This window comes from Dipodascopsis tothii (assembly GCF_038497935.1).
Source record: "Dipodascopsis tothii strain CBS 759.85 unplaced genomic scaffold V1510scaffold_16, whole genome shotgun sequence".
In the NCBI taxonomy this organism is placed as follows: Eukaryota; Fungi; Ascomycota; class Lipomycetes; order Lipomycetales; family Lipomycetaceae; genus Neoaidaea; species Neoaidaea tothii.
This window is the reverse complement of record NW_027118000.1, coordinates 82,979-98,101: the sequence shown is the minus strand read 5'-3', so window position 1 is coordinate 98,101 and position 15,123 is coordinate 82,979. Positions and strand designations below refer to the sequence as shown.

Genomic DNA, 15,123 nt, shown 5'->3' with positions numbered 1-15,123 from the left:
CGCCCAGCGGCCCTCCACCGGAAGCTGCGACCGGCCCAGACAAGATCCGGCGTAGGCCGCAATGGCGAGCACCTCGCGCGGCGGCGGCCGCCGCGCACGCGTGCGTACACAGGCTCACCAGTGTATTCAGCTATAAAACAAACGGCAGGAGCGCCAGAACACATCAGTAAGAATATATCCATGATCGTTGCGCACCATGACGGGTCGTGTCTCGTTCCCAGATCTCATATATCCAACCATATTACATTTTAATGCCCGCTAGGGCCAGCCGGGGCTGCTCTACAACGCCGGCTCGGCGACCTTCTCGACGACCTCGACCTCAGGCGCGGCCTTCTCGGCCGGGGCGGCGACGGGCGTGGCCGGCACGGCCGGCATGTTGCGGTTGTAGCCGACCTTGGTCATGGCCATGTCGTAGTACACGCGCGCCTGCGCGACGCCCTTGTCGGTGTGCTGGTGGAGCTTAGCCGAGGCCACGCTGAACTGCTTCTCGGCAACGGCGTTGGCCTTGGCGACCTGGGCGTCGATCTCGGTCTGGAACTTGAAGTACAGCGGCGGCAGCGAGAACGCGAGGCCGACGCCGATAAGCGACAGGGTCCACAGCGAGAGCACGCGCACGGCAATGTAACCAACGAGCGACGCCAGGAACGCCAGGCCGGTCAGCGGCAGCGACTCGACAAACGCGATGCGCTGGACCTCAACAATGAGGAAGTTGACGAGGTGCACGAGCTCGATCACGATCGGGTCGAGCACGTCCTTGGAGAGGACAAAGTACTCAGCCGGGCGGAACGAGCTGATGAAGCCCGACGGCGACTTCCACACCATACGGCCGACGTACTCCACGACAATACCGGCTGCGGTCAGCGCGCTCTAGTCGGCGTCGACCACTTACCACCAAAGATCAGGTAGGACGCGTGCAGAAGGAACCGCAGGGGGTTAGCGTACTTGGCCGCCAGCAGCAGGAAGACGCTGCCCGCCAGAGCGCCGGCCGACACGTACGTCGACTTCCATGTGAACAAGTCGATCGTCAGGTTCTTGTACTTGTTGGACTTCGCCGCTGCTCGTTAGCCGCCGTTCGTAGCCTGTGGCCCGCGGCCGGCCGTGCCGCCGCCGCGCGATCCGCGACGGCCGCGCACGCGCCAGCGTCCGCGTGCCCCTACTCGCGCGCCCTCCTAGCACTTACGCATCGGCGTACCTGGAATCGTAGTCGGAGCGGAGGACATGGCGAAAGGAGTGTGCGTAATGCGGACAGAGACGGCAAACAGGCTGATATATAAAAAGGAGAGAAGAAAACAGGGCGAAAATAAACAAAAAGCAGAGATTACGCCGGTGTGTACAGGGAAGGAACCTGGAAGAAGATCAGACAATGCGCCTGTGCGATCGTGTTTGGTTATTCCTAGAATACTTCTAGCGGCCGTCTTTTTAGTTAGAGTAGACGATCCAATGGCCGGCTACGTAGTACTGCGGCAAATGTCCGGCGCCAGGAGAGCGCCAGTGCCGGCACTGGCGCACGTCCGGCCGGCTCTGGTCGGCTGCTGCGGACAGCAGGGCAGCCGTGAGGCCAGCGTGGCCAGCCAGAACTGCCACTTGGCCCCCCGTTCACGCTGGCAGCGCCCAGGACTACGGCTCGCTGGGTGGGCCACCCCCCCAGCTGGTGACAGTCAGCGTAGTGCTGTGCTGTCTACTTGGCTCATCTTGTGCCGATGTCTCCTGTTACGGGTAGGCCTGGCGAGAAATTGCACGACAGCTGCGGCTTATTGTGAGCGTCACCCGGCTGCCGCGCTATCTGATTGCCTTTTTAGGCAGAGCGCGTGCGGCCGTACTATGGCCTAATGGTACCGCGCGGACACCCTGACGCCAGGCCTGATAAGGCCGTACTGCCCGGCCGTGTACTGGCGCACGCGGGGACGCGGATCTCTGGCGGCGACAGCAGTGAGGTCACGGCAGATCACACTGCGCAGATCCGAACAACGCTCACGCGAGCGGCGGCGCCGCGCCATGGCGCCCACCGTCAGCGGCACCCGCGGCTCCACCGCCGAGGTTTCAGGAGTGCGGCCGTGCCCTACGATTAGGCTGGTGGCGGGGTCGCCGGGTCAGGGACCGCGAGGTCCGGGACCAGGTCCAGGACTGAGTCCGGGACCGGGTCCTGGGGATTCCGTGGGCGGGGGCATATCTGAGGTCCGTGAGCGAGTGCCCGCGGACGTGGCCGTGGCCGGCCACGCGGGGCACTGCCCCCGCCCTGACCTGTCGTCACCCACGGCGCGCGGCAGCACCACCCGGGTCGGCACCGCCGCTCTGCCGCGCCACGCCGCCGCTGACGACTGGCCACCGCCACGGTTCCCGCACGGCCGGCCGCCGCCCCGGCCACAGCTGTGGCGCGTGGTGGCCAGACAGCGGCCGTCAACCAGGCCAGGCGCCGATAGAGTTTGGCGTATGCTCCGAAGCGGATTAGACATGCCGGGTAACCCTTGCGCCTTGCCCAACCAGGCATGCCTGTCCCTAACGTGTGCGCCGGGGGCACCCGTTCAATGCTAGCGCGCGCGGGCTGGCTAACCACCCGCGCACCTGTTCTTTGGCGAGCCTGCACTTCGCCGAGCACTCTACAGGTCGCCATCCACGACAGCGCGCACGACAGCAGTGTCTAGACTTATCGGCACCGTTGTGCATTCGTGCAGACACTGCAGGCCGAGGACCAGCCAGAGAGGCTCAGCGCGCACAGCTTGCGCGCTCCCCGGCGACGTCCGTCGCCCGCCCCGCGCCATTCGATCCGCTGGCCCCCGCCGCGACTGGTCGCCACACCACCGCCATGACGGAACTTAACACGGCCCAGACGACCGAGTATCCGATCGCACTCAACATGCCCTCATTCGAGCGTGCCGATGAGGTTTATGGTCTGCGCTGTAAGCTCGCTTGTCGCGCGCCACTGACCGCAGACACGTTCCAGCCGGGATCAATCGACGACACTTTGCCAGCCACGCTCACGCGCGACGGCACCGAGTTCACTGTGGAAGCCCCGGGAATACAGGTGAGTTCTTGCGTGTGCTTGCTGACCCAAGAACAATGAGTCGTTTTTCTTCTCTGGTCAGAAGACAGACGCGAAAGACGTTGAGTGTGTGCTGGAATATGACCCCGAGACAGAGGTAAGCCTCCCGCCACGCGCCTTCTGACCACAGTCCTTCGTTCTGCACAAGCTCACCGGCGTGGTTCGTTTGAACCCCATGCGTTCGGCGCCGGCCGCGCGCTCGCGCACAGCCACCGGCTCCTCTCAGGGCGACGATCGGCCCCCGAAGCTCGTGCTACCGCCAACGTCGACCGCCACAGCATCATCCACGCCGGCCGTGGCTGCGAAAACTTCACCGCGAGCCTACAGTAAGCCGCCAGCACCTGTCCGGAACCCGTCCGTCATCGAGCTTCCGTCGTTTGACAGACCCGAGGGCGCGCCTGCGGCGAGTGCCAGCTCTGACGAGGACATGTCGAGCGACGACGACCAACCGCAGCCGATTGCTCAGCCGACATCACAACCTGCCCGCAAGCCGATCTCTCTTGCCCGGCTGCAGCAGCAGAGCGCGCGGTCGCCCGCCGCGCCAGCGCGCTCTTCCGGCCTGGTACTACCGCCGTCCCGGACAGCCGCGCGGCCACCGCCACAATCCGACGGTTCAGGCTCGGATGGCTCTGGCTCGGACGAAGACGACATCTCGGACGAGGACGATGACAAGCCACCGGCGCCCGTGCCCACGCGGGCACCGGTCCGTGCCCCGGCACGCGTGCCGCCGCCAGCTACCCGGTCACCGGCAGTCGGCGGGCCTATTAGCCTTCGTGGCTACGCGGGCCAGTATCGCCGCGACGAGGAAGAGCTCTCGTCGTCGTCCGAGGAGGAGTAGTCCATGCCGGCGTGTGCCGCTGGCTCTTGCTGGACTCCGCCGGACGGTCCGGCTTATGCATTGTTTTGGTAACGGCTTGCTTAGACCTCTTGGTAGGATGTATGTACATGTAATATTTATCAGCCATTGCGCCTGTTGCGCTCCTCGTGTCTCCCCGGCTCACGGAACGCCACTTGCCGTCTTTCTGCGACAAGCCGTTGGTACGCGTGCTATTACCATGTAGACCCTCTGCGTGGATCGCTTTAAGCCTTCCTGGGCTGCCATGGGCCGATTGGGGCGGCACACAGCGTTCCGGCCGGTCCAGTCGTGCGCCAAAATAGCCGGCTACGCCGGCGAAACGAGCTCCACGACTCCGGGCTGGAGGTCGAAGCCAATGGGCTGGTAGACGGCGCCGCCATACGCAGGAGCTTACACCCCTGATGCGCTCAGGTAAAAGTGCGCTTGTTTCAGAGCAGGGTGTGCGCTCAACTCGCCGACTGGCCGCCGGTCGGTGAGTTGCTAGTACTACAACAGCAGTATTGCGGCCGTGTATGACCACCTGGTACCAGTTCTATGACGGTTGTTCCACCGTCTCGCCTCAAAGCTCTTTGCCAACCCGGGTTGGCCTCCGGCCAGCCCCCACGGCCACACCGGAGCGTGCTCTACCGACCAGCCGCGCTGACGGCGTCGTGCCGTACGCAGGCCCACCACCGCCATGTAGGCAGTGTCTACGTCTAGCCAAACGGTCGCGTCGCGGCTGCACGCCACCAGCCGCAGTCGGCAACGTCCGCGACGGCTGGTTGCACGACCACCACAGCTTCCGGACGTCCCCTACCGTTGTTGTCTGCGTGCCGGTGCGCCAGCCGCACGCGCCGCACTAAACGCGCACTAAAGCACGCGCCGGGAGCAATGGTTGCCATGGCAACTTTGTGATTGTGACCTAGTCGCGCGTGGCGTTACTCAGGCAACCTCACGCTGTTTTCGGGCTGTTGGTAAACACCGCCCTACGTAACAAACACGCTCTCCCAGCTCGCACCGCTGCCAGGTTTACACGCCAACATAAATCGCAGGCGCAGACGTTGTTTGGTAGGAAGTGGCCGCCGATTTCGTCGATCCTGGTCGATTTCAACGCCAATTCGCTGCTCCAGCTCTCGCAACAAGCGTTCCGGCTGGCCCAGCTCATCAGATCGCACGACTCCTGTCGCGGCCTCTCGGCGAACGCCCTTCAGTCATTAACCACGCGTTCGCGTTAGCCCGGAGCAATCGCAGCCATGGCCGGAGCTATCTCGCTGTCTTCCTCCGATTTTGAGGACGAGAACTTCTCGGCACCGGCAGTAAGTCCGAAAGCGATCCTACTGACGACAGAAACGCGCGCCGTCGCGCAGAGCCGCTGCCGCTACGCGCAAGCGCGTGATCGAAGATCCCACGTCGTCCATGGACGAGGGCGTCGACGATGACGACGACGACTTCGCGGAGACACCGCCCAAAAAGGTGAAGGTCACCAAAGCGCCCGCGAAGCGCGCGCCCGCGAAGAAAACCACACCGGCCCCGACCGCGCAGTCGACGCTGTTCGACTCGCCTCCCGCTGTGGCCCCCGCGAAGAAGGCCTCCGGTGTCCAGTCTACGCTATTCGACTCACCGCCGCCAAAAGCTGCGCCCAAGCCGCGCGCCAAACCGGCGGCCAAGCCGAAGGCCGCCCCCAAAGCCGCCCCCAAACCACTCAAAAGCATGGAGAACGAGATGGACTTCGACGCCGATCTCGAGTCGCTGCCGGCGTCGCCCGTTCGTGCCGCACCGAAGAGCACTTCAACGCCGAAGCGGCCTACGACTGCACCGACGTTAGTTTCGCCCATGTCGTCTGATTTTGCCGCGGCTTCGCCTGGCGACGCCAGCTCGCCCGTCATGGCTCCGCCTGTGGCTGTGCCCGGCAAGCCCAAGACGTCGACCGAGACCTATCAGAAGCTCACACAGCTTCAGCACATTCTCAAGCGTCCCGACACTGTAAGTTCTGCTTGGAGCGACTGCTGATCTAGTAGTACATTGGTTCGGTCGAGTACCTGGAGAAATTTATGTGGACGTTCGACAAAGCGACCAGTGCCATGGTTTGGAAGAACGTCCGCTTTGTGCCAGGTCTTTACAAGATCTTCGACGAGATCCTGGTGAACGCTGCGGATAACAAGATCCGTGATCCCAACATGGATACGCTCAAGGTCGTGATCGATAAAGACGCCAACATGATTTCGATCTACAACAATGGACGCGGTATTCCCATCGAGATGCACGAGGTGAGCACAGTCGGACCGCGACTCAGAATAGATACTGACTGCGCTTAGAAAGAAAAGATGTTCATTCCCGAGCTGATCTTTGGTAATCTTCTGACGTCGAGTAACTATGATGACGACGAGAAGAAGGTCACCGGAGGTCGCAACGGCTACGGCGCCAAGCTCTGTAACATCTTTTCGTCCGAGTTCACGCTCGAGACGGCCGACAAGAACGTCAAGAAACGTTACAAGCAGGTCTGGACCAACAACATGGGAACAATCGGCAAGGCCCGTATCACCGAGAACGGGAAGGGCGAGGAATACACGCGTATCACATTCAAACCCGATCTTAGGCTGTTCTCCATGACAGAGATGGACGACGACCTCGTGGGCATCATGATGCGTCGTGTTTATGACCTGGCGGGCACGTGCAAGAACGTGAAGGTGTTCCTGAACGGCGAGCGCCTGAAGATCAAGAACTTCAAGACCTACGTTGAGATGTACGTCACAGCTTTGTCAGGTCCTCCGCCCGCACCTGCACCTGTCAAGGCCGAGGTTAAGGACGAGGGCGATGAGTCGTTTGAGGAAAGAATTGAGATCGCACCCATGCCCGTGGTGGCTGCGCCAAAGCCTGTGATTGTGTACGAGCAGGTCAACGAACGCTGGGAGATCGCGTTCGCGGTCTCGGACGGCACATTCAACCAGGTCTCGTTCGTCAACTCGATCGCGACGACGTCGGGTGGCACGCACATCAACTACATCTGCGACCAGCTCGTCAAGAGACTGGGCGACCACGTCAAGGTCAAGAACAAAAATGGACAGGTCAAGCCCAACCAGATCCGCAACAACATCTTTCTGTTTGTGAACTGCCTGATCGAGAACCCTGCGTTCACGTCGCAGACCAAGGAGACTTTGACGACGCGTCCCAGCGCGTTCGGATCCAAGTGCATCATCGCCGACGATTTCTTCAAGAAGGTGCTGCGCACATCCATTGTCGAGAACATCATGGACATTGCCACGGTCAACGCCGACAACGAGATGAAGAAACAAGATGGCAGCAAGAAGAGCCGTATTTCTGGTATCCCCAAGCTGGACGACGCCGAACGAGCAGGCACACGAGACGGTCACAAGTGCACGTTAATCCTGACAGAAGGAGACTCTGCCAAAGCACTGGTCATTGCCGGTCTGGCCGTTGTCGGTCGCGAGCACTATGGAGGTAAGGATGCCCGCATCCAGCTCTGACAACAGTCTACCCTCTGCGCGGAAAGATGCTCAACGTCCGCGACGCATCGCACGACCAGATCCTCAAGAACGCTGAGATTCAGGCTATCAAGCGTATCATGGGTCTGCAGCACAAAAAGAACTACACGAGCACCAAGGACTTGCGTTATGGACATCTCATGCTCTTCACTGACCAGGATTACGACGGTTCTCATATCAAGGGACTTTTGATCAACTTTCTGGAGGCGTCCTTCCCTGGACTACTGAACATTCCAGGCTTTTTGGTCGAGTTTATCACTCCGATTGTGAAGGTCACGATCCACCACCCTAGACAGGAGCCTGAGGTCATTGCGTTCTACACCATGCCCGAGTACGAAAGCTGGAAGGAGACCGAGGGGTCGAGACACAGATGGGATCACATGTACTACAAGGTATGTAGACGGCGCTGCAGGTCTGACCACGCAGGGTCTGGGTACGTCCGACCAGTCTGAGGCTGTCGAGTACTTCCAGCAGCTCGACCGACACATCAAGGAGTTCCACACGCTCGAGGAGGGCGACAAGGAGCTCATCGACCTGGCGTTCTCGAAGAAGAAGGCCGACGAGAGAAAGGAATGGCTCCGCTTGTACCGCGTAAGTGACTGGAGTTGGATGTGCTGACAGCGAAGCCCGGTACCTTCTTGGATATGACGCTGCCGCGTGTGCCCATATCGGACTTTATCAACAAGGAACTTATTCTTTTCAGTATGGCGGACAATGTGCGTTCGATTCCATCGATGATCGACGGTCTGAAGCCCGGTCAGCGCAAGGTGCTGTACGGATGCTTCAAGCGCCGGCTGCTGACGCACATGCGTGTGATTGAGCTGGTCGGCTACGTCATGGGCAACACGGCGTACTTGCATGGTGACACGTCGCTGGCGCAGACGATTGTTGGCATGGCGCAGGACTTTGTGGGAAGCAACAATATCAATCTTTTGCAGCCCAAGGGTATCTTTGGAACGCGTTCGACCGGCGGCAAGGACGCGGCCGCGGCGCGTTACATCTTCACGCGCCTGATGCCGATCACGCGTCGGCTGTTCAATGTCATGGACGAGCCGTTGCTCAAGCACAACACGGAGGACGAGAAGAAGATCGAGCCGGAGTGGTACATCCCGATCCTGCCGATGGTGCTAGTGAACGGCGCGGACGGTATCGGCACCGGCTGGAGCACGCAGATCCCGAACTACAACCCAAGAGACATTATCAATAACCTGCGCCGGATGATGCGCGGCGAGGAGGTGGTGCGCATGGACCCGTGGTACCGCAACTGGCACGGTACGATTGAGCGCATCGCGCCGGACAAGTATCGGGTGTCGGGCGTGATCAACCAGGTCGACAACACGACGCTGGAGATCACGGAGCTGCCTATCCGGCAGTGGACAATGACGGCCAAGGAGTTCCTGATGTCCGGGCTCGAGGGCACGGAGAAGACGCGGCCGTGGATCAGGAACATGACGGAGGAACACACTATGGACATCAAGTTCGTCGTGCAGCTGACCGAGGCCGAGATGCAGGCCGCGGTGGCCGAAGGCCTGCTGAACAAATTCAAGCTGACGACGACGATCAGCACCAACAATATTGTGGCGTTTGACGCGTCTGGGCGGATCAAAAAGTACGAGAACGCCGAGGAGATCCTGTGCGAGTTCTACTACCTGCGCCTGGAGTACTACCAGAAGCGCAAGGACCTGATTGTGTCGACGATCAATTTCCAGCTGGACAGGCTCTCGAACCAGGCGCGCTTTGTCAAGATGATCATCGAGGGCGACCTGAAGGTGTCGAACCGCAAGCGGGCGGAGCTGATCGCGGAGCTGAAGCGACTCAAGTTCCTGCCGATCGGCGACATCAGGCCACCAGGCCAGGAGGACGAGGAGGATGAGGAGCGGCGGCCGTCCAAGGACGACGACGACGACGACGACGACTTTGCGGCCGACCCCGAAGTCAAGGGCTTCGACTACCTGCTCAGCCTCAAGATCTGGTCGCTGACCCGGGAGCGCTACGAGAAGCTGATGGCCGAGACACGGCGCAAGGAGGAGGAGCTGACGGCGTTCCTAAAGAAGACGCCGAAGGACATCTGGAACGAGGACCTGGACGACTTTGAGAAGGCGTGGAACGAGTTCCTCGAGGAGGACCGCGAGCGCCGGTCGCTGGCGCCGCGCAAGCGGGCGGACCCGAAGAAGGCGCGCAAGCCCAAGCCGAAGGTCAAGGCCGAGGTCAAGGCGGAGCTGTAAGCGCGCCGTTGCTGTACAATAACGAAGATTGCTGGTCTGCCATGCGCGAGCCGCACGCCCTGCGGCGCGCTGCCCTGCCCGTGCGGCATGTGAGCCGCACCCGGTGCGGCGCTGTCCATGTAAACAAACCTGACGCGTCCTAGAGCCGCATATCTAAACGCGGGCATAAACGTCGCGCCGCGCGTGTCCCATGCCACATCCCCACACGCTTTCCGGCGCATCCTGCCGCAACCAACCAATCTTCTCGCGCCATGTGCGTCACCTGACGTTTGTATACATGTTTACACACTATATGCAGCAAAACGAGCAATAACGTATAGTCGAACTTTTTTTTTATTTTTGTTTTCCGAAAATCGGTTTTGCTAGTACGACTTTACGCCTTTTTCTATCTTCAGTAGTATCTCATCGATTCCGTCTCGAATTTTTTTCCGCGATTTTCTCCCACACCCGGCGGACGGACGGCAAATCAGGTTTCCCTCTCGGTTCGCAAGCGGTTCAGCAGCGTCTACGTAGGCGAGCACAGCAGCAGAACGCGCAGACGGACTGACCGACGAGTGCGGTGTCGCGTTGGCAGAAATCGGCAGCAGGGTCTGCCGGAGCCCGGTGCCTCGGGAGTGCAAGGTAAGTGCGAGCGAAGCGAGGGGTGAGGGTGGTCGGGCGCGGCTGTTGGGAGGGGCCAGCGGGATGGCACGACGGCGGGCGCAGGGAGCAAGCCGCACAGCATGCGGCTCGCGGCTGATCGGCGCCGCACCCGGTGCGGCTCGGATGCGGCTGAGGCCGCCCAGCCAGCCGGCCGGGCCGCCCGCCGGGCGCCTGCGCACGCGCGCAGGCGCCTCGGCCCGGCGCCCCGGCGCCGGGGCCCGACCCAGCAGCCCGGCTCTCGTGCCGCTGTGACCGGTGCGTCATCCGCAGCGCCCTTGGCAGCCACGCAGAGGCCCCGGCCGATGCTTCGGCTGGCCGGTCCGCGATCCGAGCCCGCGATCCCGGCGTTGACGGCGGTGCTAATCTTATTTTGCCTACAGTCACACATTTCATCACCGCGCCTGGAATTAAAGAAGGGGTGTGGCCTCGGACACCATCTCACACGCACACTGCCATCATGTCGTCGCCTCTGAAGCGGATACGGCGGAACCATGGCCAGCTCAATGAGGCAACGTCGCCGCAGACGAGTCCGGTGCTGGATAATTCGCCGTCGAGCAAAAAGTCAAAACGGCGAAAGGTAAGCGCGCGCGGACGCGTGGGCCCGAGCCGGCGATCTGACAGGTGCTAGGTCCAGGACAAGGAGTTTGACGAGTCGTCGACGCAGCCGGACAACCTGGCGAGCATCATCTCGAAGCTGGTAATGCCGCGGTACCCTGTGCAGGTCGCGATCGACTTTGCGAACGACAAAAACCCGAAGGCCGAGGTGCAGGCGTACGCCAAGCTGGCGGGTGAGTAGGCGGGCGGCGCGGGCTGACGGCAGGCGCCACCTGGACGTACTACGTGCGCGAGCTGCGGCTGGCCATCGGCCGGTTCTCTGAGCCGATGGGCGGCGCGAACAGCAGCGACGACCAGGTCGACATCGACCTGGGCCCGTCCAAGGTCGTCTCGCGGCGGCACGCCGTGATCCGGTACGACCTCAACTCGCGGGCGTGGGTGATCACGGTGACGGGCCGCAACGGGCTCAAGATCGACGGGCAGACGTTTCGCGAAAACAAGACGATCGAGCTGCACAGCGGCAACATCCTCGAAGTCGGCGGCGTGCAGATGATGTTTGTGCTGCCCGACCAGGTGCCGACGGTGGCCGACTCGCGCGCGCACCTCGAGCACATGGAGCGCGAGTTCGGCGAGGACGAGCACTCGGTGCTGCTGCGGACGTCGCCGCTCAACATCAACCAGAACTCGTCCGCGGCGTACCCGAAGGGCGTGGCCATCATCTCCAAGCCGCAGATCCGCGGCGTGGACGGCAACGACCACTCGAACGTGCAGGACCTGAGCCAGGACGAGGCCAAGGACATCAAGCCGCCGTACAGCTACGCGACCATGATCTCGCAGGCGATCCTGTCGAGCGAGGAGGGCAAGCTCACGCTGTCGGCGATCTACTCGTGGATCTCGGACCACTACTCGTTCTACCGCCACGCCAAGTCGGGCTGGCAGAACTCGATCCGGCACAACCTGTCGCTCAACAAGGCCTTCCAGAAGGTCCCGCGCGCGCAGGACGAGCCGGGCAAGGGCATGAAATGGACAATCAACCCGGACTACAAGGAGGAGTACATCCGGCGGCTGGAGGACAAGGACCTGTCGATCCGGCGGAGCTCGCCGAGCTTCACGTCGTCGCAGGGCAACTACGAGCTGCACACGTTCCGGACGCCGACGAAGCAGACGGCGTCGGGCATCGGCCGCAACGTGTTCTCGGTGTCGCTGCCGCCGCCGAGCCTGGGCGGCGCGCCCGCCGAGATGCGCAAGTACAAGACGTACCTCGACCGCGACGACGACGGCGAGGACGAGCTGAGCCTGAACGCGGGCATGCGCAGCAACGGGCCGTACCAGAACTCGGGCACGGTGACGCCGTCGCCCAACGGACGCTACATGAGCGGCATTCTGCCGTACACCCCGACCGTCAAGCTGACGGACGACAGCAACTACTTTGCCAACGGGCTGGGCCACAAGGCCGGCGGGTCGCTCGGCTCGGTCGGGCGCGGGCGCGGCGCGGGCGAGTCGGCCACGCGGCTGAGCGCGGGCGGCGGCTCGCCGACGGCGCTCGACGGCCGCAGCGCGTCCAAGTCGGCCGCGCAGACGCCGCTGGTCAACCGGGCCAAGTCGAGCCTCGTGCTCGCGCCGCCGTCGTCGGCCACGCAGCAGCTGCCGTCGTCGTACATGCCCAACTCGTCGCCCGCGCCGTTCTGGCGCTACATGCAGCTGTCGTCGACGCCGGCCAAGTCCGAGTACTCGCCGACCAAGTTCTCGAGCCCGCCCGTGGCCACCATGACCGCCGAGGACCGCACCCCTGTACAGTACCACCAGCCCCTCAGCTCGATGCGCGGCGGCCCCGGCGGCAGCTCGTCTCTCGACGCCGACCAGGACTTTGGCAGCACCGTCAAGTCCGGCGAGCAGCTCTTCAACTCGGTCTCGGCCGCCAACGGCAACGGCCTGGCGTCGCTGTCCGGCCCCGACGACGGCCTCGGCGACCTCCAAGGCGTGGATCTGACTCGGTAAGTGTCCTCTTTTTCCCTCGTACTTGCCCTCTGAAGGACTTGCTGGGTTGCTGCCTCTTTGTCTGTCGGCCATTTGTGACTTACCATAAGCAAATTTTAGTGGGTTCAGACAAATTGGCAAATGGAGGAAGAAAATCTCGGGATCTTAGGCAGTACGGGCGCCCGCTCTCACTGATCACCTTCTTACGACAGAATGCGGAAATGAACGAGAACCTGGACTCTAGCGACCGGTGCTGGTCCGCGCCAGCACCCGGAATTTCATGTTAATCTACGTTGGCGTTATGTTGTTTAATTTCATGTCATGTTCAGATCGATAAATTGTCTGTTCCTAGTTTTGTATTATTAGTTTCCGTGTCTTTTGGAGATGTGGCACGACGCTTGCGGATCCCTCACGGTCCGAGATGACTGGATATCACGAAGATACGCTGACCGGCGCGACGGAAGTTGGGCGCCGGGTATGAAACCTCGACACGATGCGCCGTGGACGCGCCTGCGGATGCTTGCACCGAGCTGCCGGAAGCCTGCAGTCGCCCGGCCCCCGGCCGGCGCCGGCGGCGGGGCTCCGGTGGCGGGGTCGTCTCTGCGACCGTTCAGGGTCGCGCTCCATGTGCCCGGCCGCTGGCCGCGAGCGGCGTCTCTGGCTGCCGCTCGCGCTGGCCGCCGGCTGCCTGCACCGGCTGCCTGCGTCGGCTGCCTGGCTGCGCGGCCACGCCGGTCCAATGGATGGCCTTGTATCGTTAATGGACTTCGTTTCATGCTTGCTCGCGGCTTGGCGGCTTCGCGCCGCGCCCACGCGCGCCGGACAGTCGACGGCCGATCGCGCCGGCGAGATCGCGGCGCGGCGCGCCCGCCCACGCGCGCTGCACGCGTCCGGACGCTGCTGCCCCGCGGTCGCCCCGCCTGCTGAACGCGCCCGCGGCATCGGAGGTGGCACGCGGCGGCTGAATGTGGCGGGCGTGCGGCGGTGCGCGCCGGATGTCTGCGTGCCGCCGCCACGGTACCCAGCCGCGCGTCTGTGGCGCGGGGTACGGCCCGCATCGGAAAAACTGGGTGGGGTGGGGGGCACCGTGGCGGCGCCTGTCTGCTGGGACCACGCTGGGGTTTCAGCTTGATCTTAGTTCTGACATCACGCAGCCTGGCTGCGCGCCAACACGCGCTACGCCGCCGACTGCCGCTGTCGCGGTCGTAGTCCAGAGGCACCGTGCGGCCAGCTAGTCCAGCCCAGGCTGCCCCCGCTCGCGGCTGGCGCAACCGGTGCCGCACTGCTGTGTTGCCTTGCTGGGCCACGCCCGCGGCATGGCTGCTTCCGCTCGTCCTTGTCTCCGCAGCGGTGGTGCCTGCCGTGGCTGCCGACCGCGTGTGGTGGGGACGCCGATCGGCCATATGTGATCCGGCGGGGTCGGCCCCAACAGCCGGCCACGCTACAGACGTCGAGCTGGCCGCGGCTGGCTTGCCGACGGCCCAGCTTGCCGACCGCGGCGGCTGCCGACCTGCCAGGTCGGCCGGCCGCGGGCTGTCAGCTCAGCCGTGCGCTCCGGGCCCGTATGCACCGCGGCGCACAGGCGCCCGCAGGCCAACCGCGCCCCCACCATTACTAAAACCCGGGCGGCGAGTCGAGTCGGGCCGAGCACCCGACATAGGAGAATGTGTCTACGTTTAGGCTGGGCAAATAGCGTTTTACCCCGCAAAGTGGACGTGCATTAGTCCGGCGCATAGCGGAGTCGCCCTCCTTCCCAAAACAGCAGCAGCCACGAACGCAGGTCCCAACTCCCAGTCAGATGACGGCGCCGCTCTCCCATCTCAGCAGCTTCCCCCGATCCATGCGAGGCGGGGTGGGTAACGTGGCGGCTGCCATAATGCGCTCACAGGCTGCGTGGGCGCGCACAAGCGAGTCGCCGCAGGGCACAGCGGCTTGCAGAATGCGGAAGATCCTTTGATCCGAGTGTCATGGGGGCTTTCCACGACCAGACCGCGGTGATCTGGGCCAGGGCTCGGAGATCGCGGGTGGCCGGCACAGCGGCCTGGCACCGTCCGACCGCGTAGACATAAAAGACGGCCGCCGCGCCTGGCAGACCCCAAGCACACAGACTCTGCTGACTTGCCATGGCTGCTATCTCCGCTCCCCCCGCTATTGAGTTCGACCGCGAGGCCCTCGAGGTCCCGGTCGAGCTGTTCACCCGGCCCAAGGGCCGGCAGCTGCAGCTTCTCGATGCCGATGAGATCCGCACGCTGACCGACACGTTCCTGGCCTCGTTCGCCGAGGCCATTGACCAGAAGAACGTGGCCAAGGTCGTCGACCACTTCGTCGAGATCGGCTTCTGGCGCG

At 63.0% G+C, this 15,123-nt stretch overlaps 4 protein-coding genes across 4 annotated transcripts; 3 read left to right on the top strand and 1 right to left on the bottom strand.

The window, feature by feature from the left end:
- Positions 1-52: 52 nt before the first annotated feature.
- On the bottom strand, positions 53-1,322 carry V1510DRAFT_448415 (putative reticulon-like protein RtnA). The gene is made up of 3 exons (XM_066935775.1): positions 1,181-1,322; positions 890-1,054; positions 53-851 (listed from the first exon to the last, which is right to left on the bottom strand). Exons 1-3 carry the CDS (start codon positions 1,218-1,220, stop codon positions 280-282), a joined length of 777 nt encoding a protein of 258 aa, XP_066788740.1. The 5' UTR covers positions 1,221-1,322; the 3' UTR covers positions 53-279.
- Positions 1,323-2,533: 1,211 nt separating this feature from the next.
- On the top strand, positions 2,534-4,027 carry V1510DRAFT_417361 (uncharacterized protein). The gene is made up of 4 exons (XM_066933936.1): positions 2,534-2,897; positions 2,931-3,022; positions 3,054-3,137; positions 3,171-4,027. The coding sequence occupies exons 1-4, from the start codon at positions 2,804-2,806 to the stop codon at positions 3,876-3,878; spliced, it is 978 nt and encodes a 325-aa protein (XP_066788739.1). The 5' UTR covers positions 2,534-2,803; the 3' UTR covers positions 3,879-4,027.
- Positions 4,028-5,128: 1,101 nt separating this feature from the next.
- On the top strand, positions 5,129-9,603 carry V1510DRAFT_403294 (DNA topoisomerase; the record flags this gene model as incomplete). The annotated part of the gene is made up of 7 exons (XM_066932162.1): positions 5,129-5,191; positions 5,223-5,858; positions 5,894-6,142; positions 6,191-7,334; positions 7,367-7,770; positions 7,805-7,969; positions 8,005-9,603. 7 exons carry the CDS (start codon positions 5,129-5,131, stop codon positions 9,601-9,603), a joined length of 4,260 nt encoding a protein of 1,419 aa, XP_066788738.1.
- Positions 9,604-10,945: 1,342 nt separating this feature from the next.
- On the top strand, positions 10,946-12,798 carry V1510DRAFT_365645 (fork head domain-containing protein; the record flags this gene model as incomplete). The annotated part of the gene is made up of 2 exons (XM_066931235.1): positions 10,946-11,033; positions 11,066-12,798. 2 exons carry the CDS (start codon positions 10,946-10,948, stop codon positions 12,796-12,798), a joined length of 1,821 nt encoding a protein of 606 aa, XP_066788737.1.
- Positions 12,799-15,123: the final 2,325 nt, after the last annotated feature.

Bases quoted from the DNA above. Each gene is read 5' to 3' on its own strand.
- V1510DRAFT_448415 (XM_066935775.1), bottom strand. From the start codon at position 1,220: ATGTCCTCCGCTCCGACTACGATTCCAGGTACGCCGATGC. The intron at 1,055-1,180 runs GTAAGTGCTAGG...GCTAACGAGCAG, and splicing joins GATTCCAGGTACGCCGATGC to CGGCGAAGTCCAACAAGTAC. The intron at 852-889 runs GTAAGTGGTCGA...CGCTGACCGCAG, and splicing joins GTCCTACCTGATCTTTGGTG to CCGGTATTGTCGTGGAGTAC.
- V1510DRAFT_417361 (XM_066933936.1), top strand. From the start codon at position 2,804: ATGACGGAACTTAACACGGCCCAGACGACCGAGTATCCGATCGCACTC. The intron at 2,898-2,930 runs GTAAGCTCGCTT...CACTGACCGCAG, and splicing joins TGAGGTTTATGGTCTGCGCT to ACACGTTCCAGCCGGGATCA. The intron at 3,138-3,170 runs GTAAGCCTCCCG...TTCTGACCACAG, and splicing joins AATATGACCCCGAGACAGAG to TCCTTCGTTCTGCACAAGCT.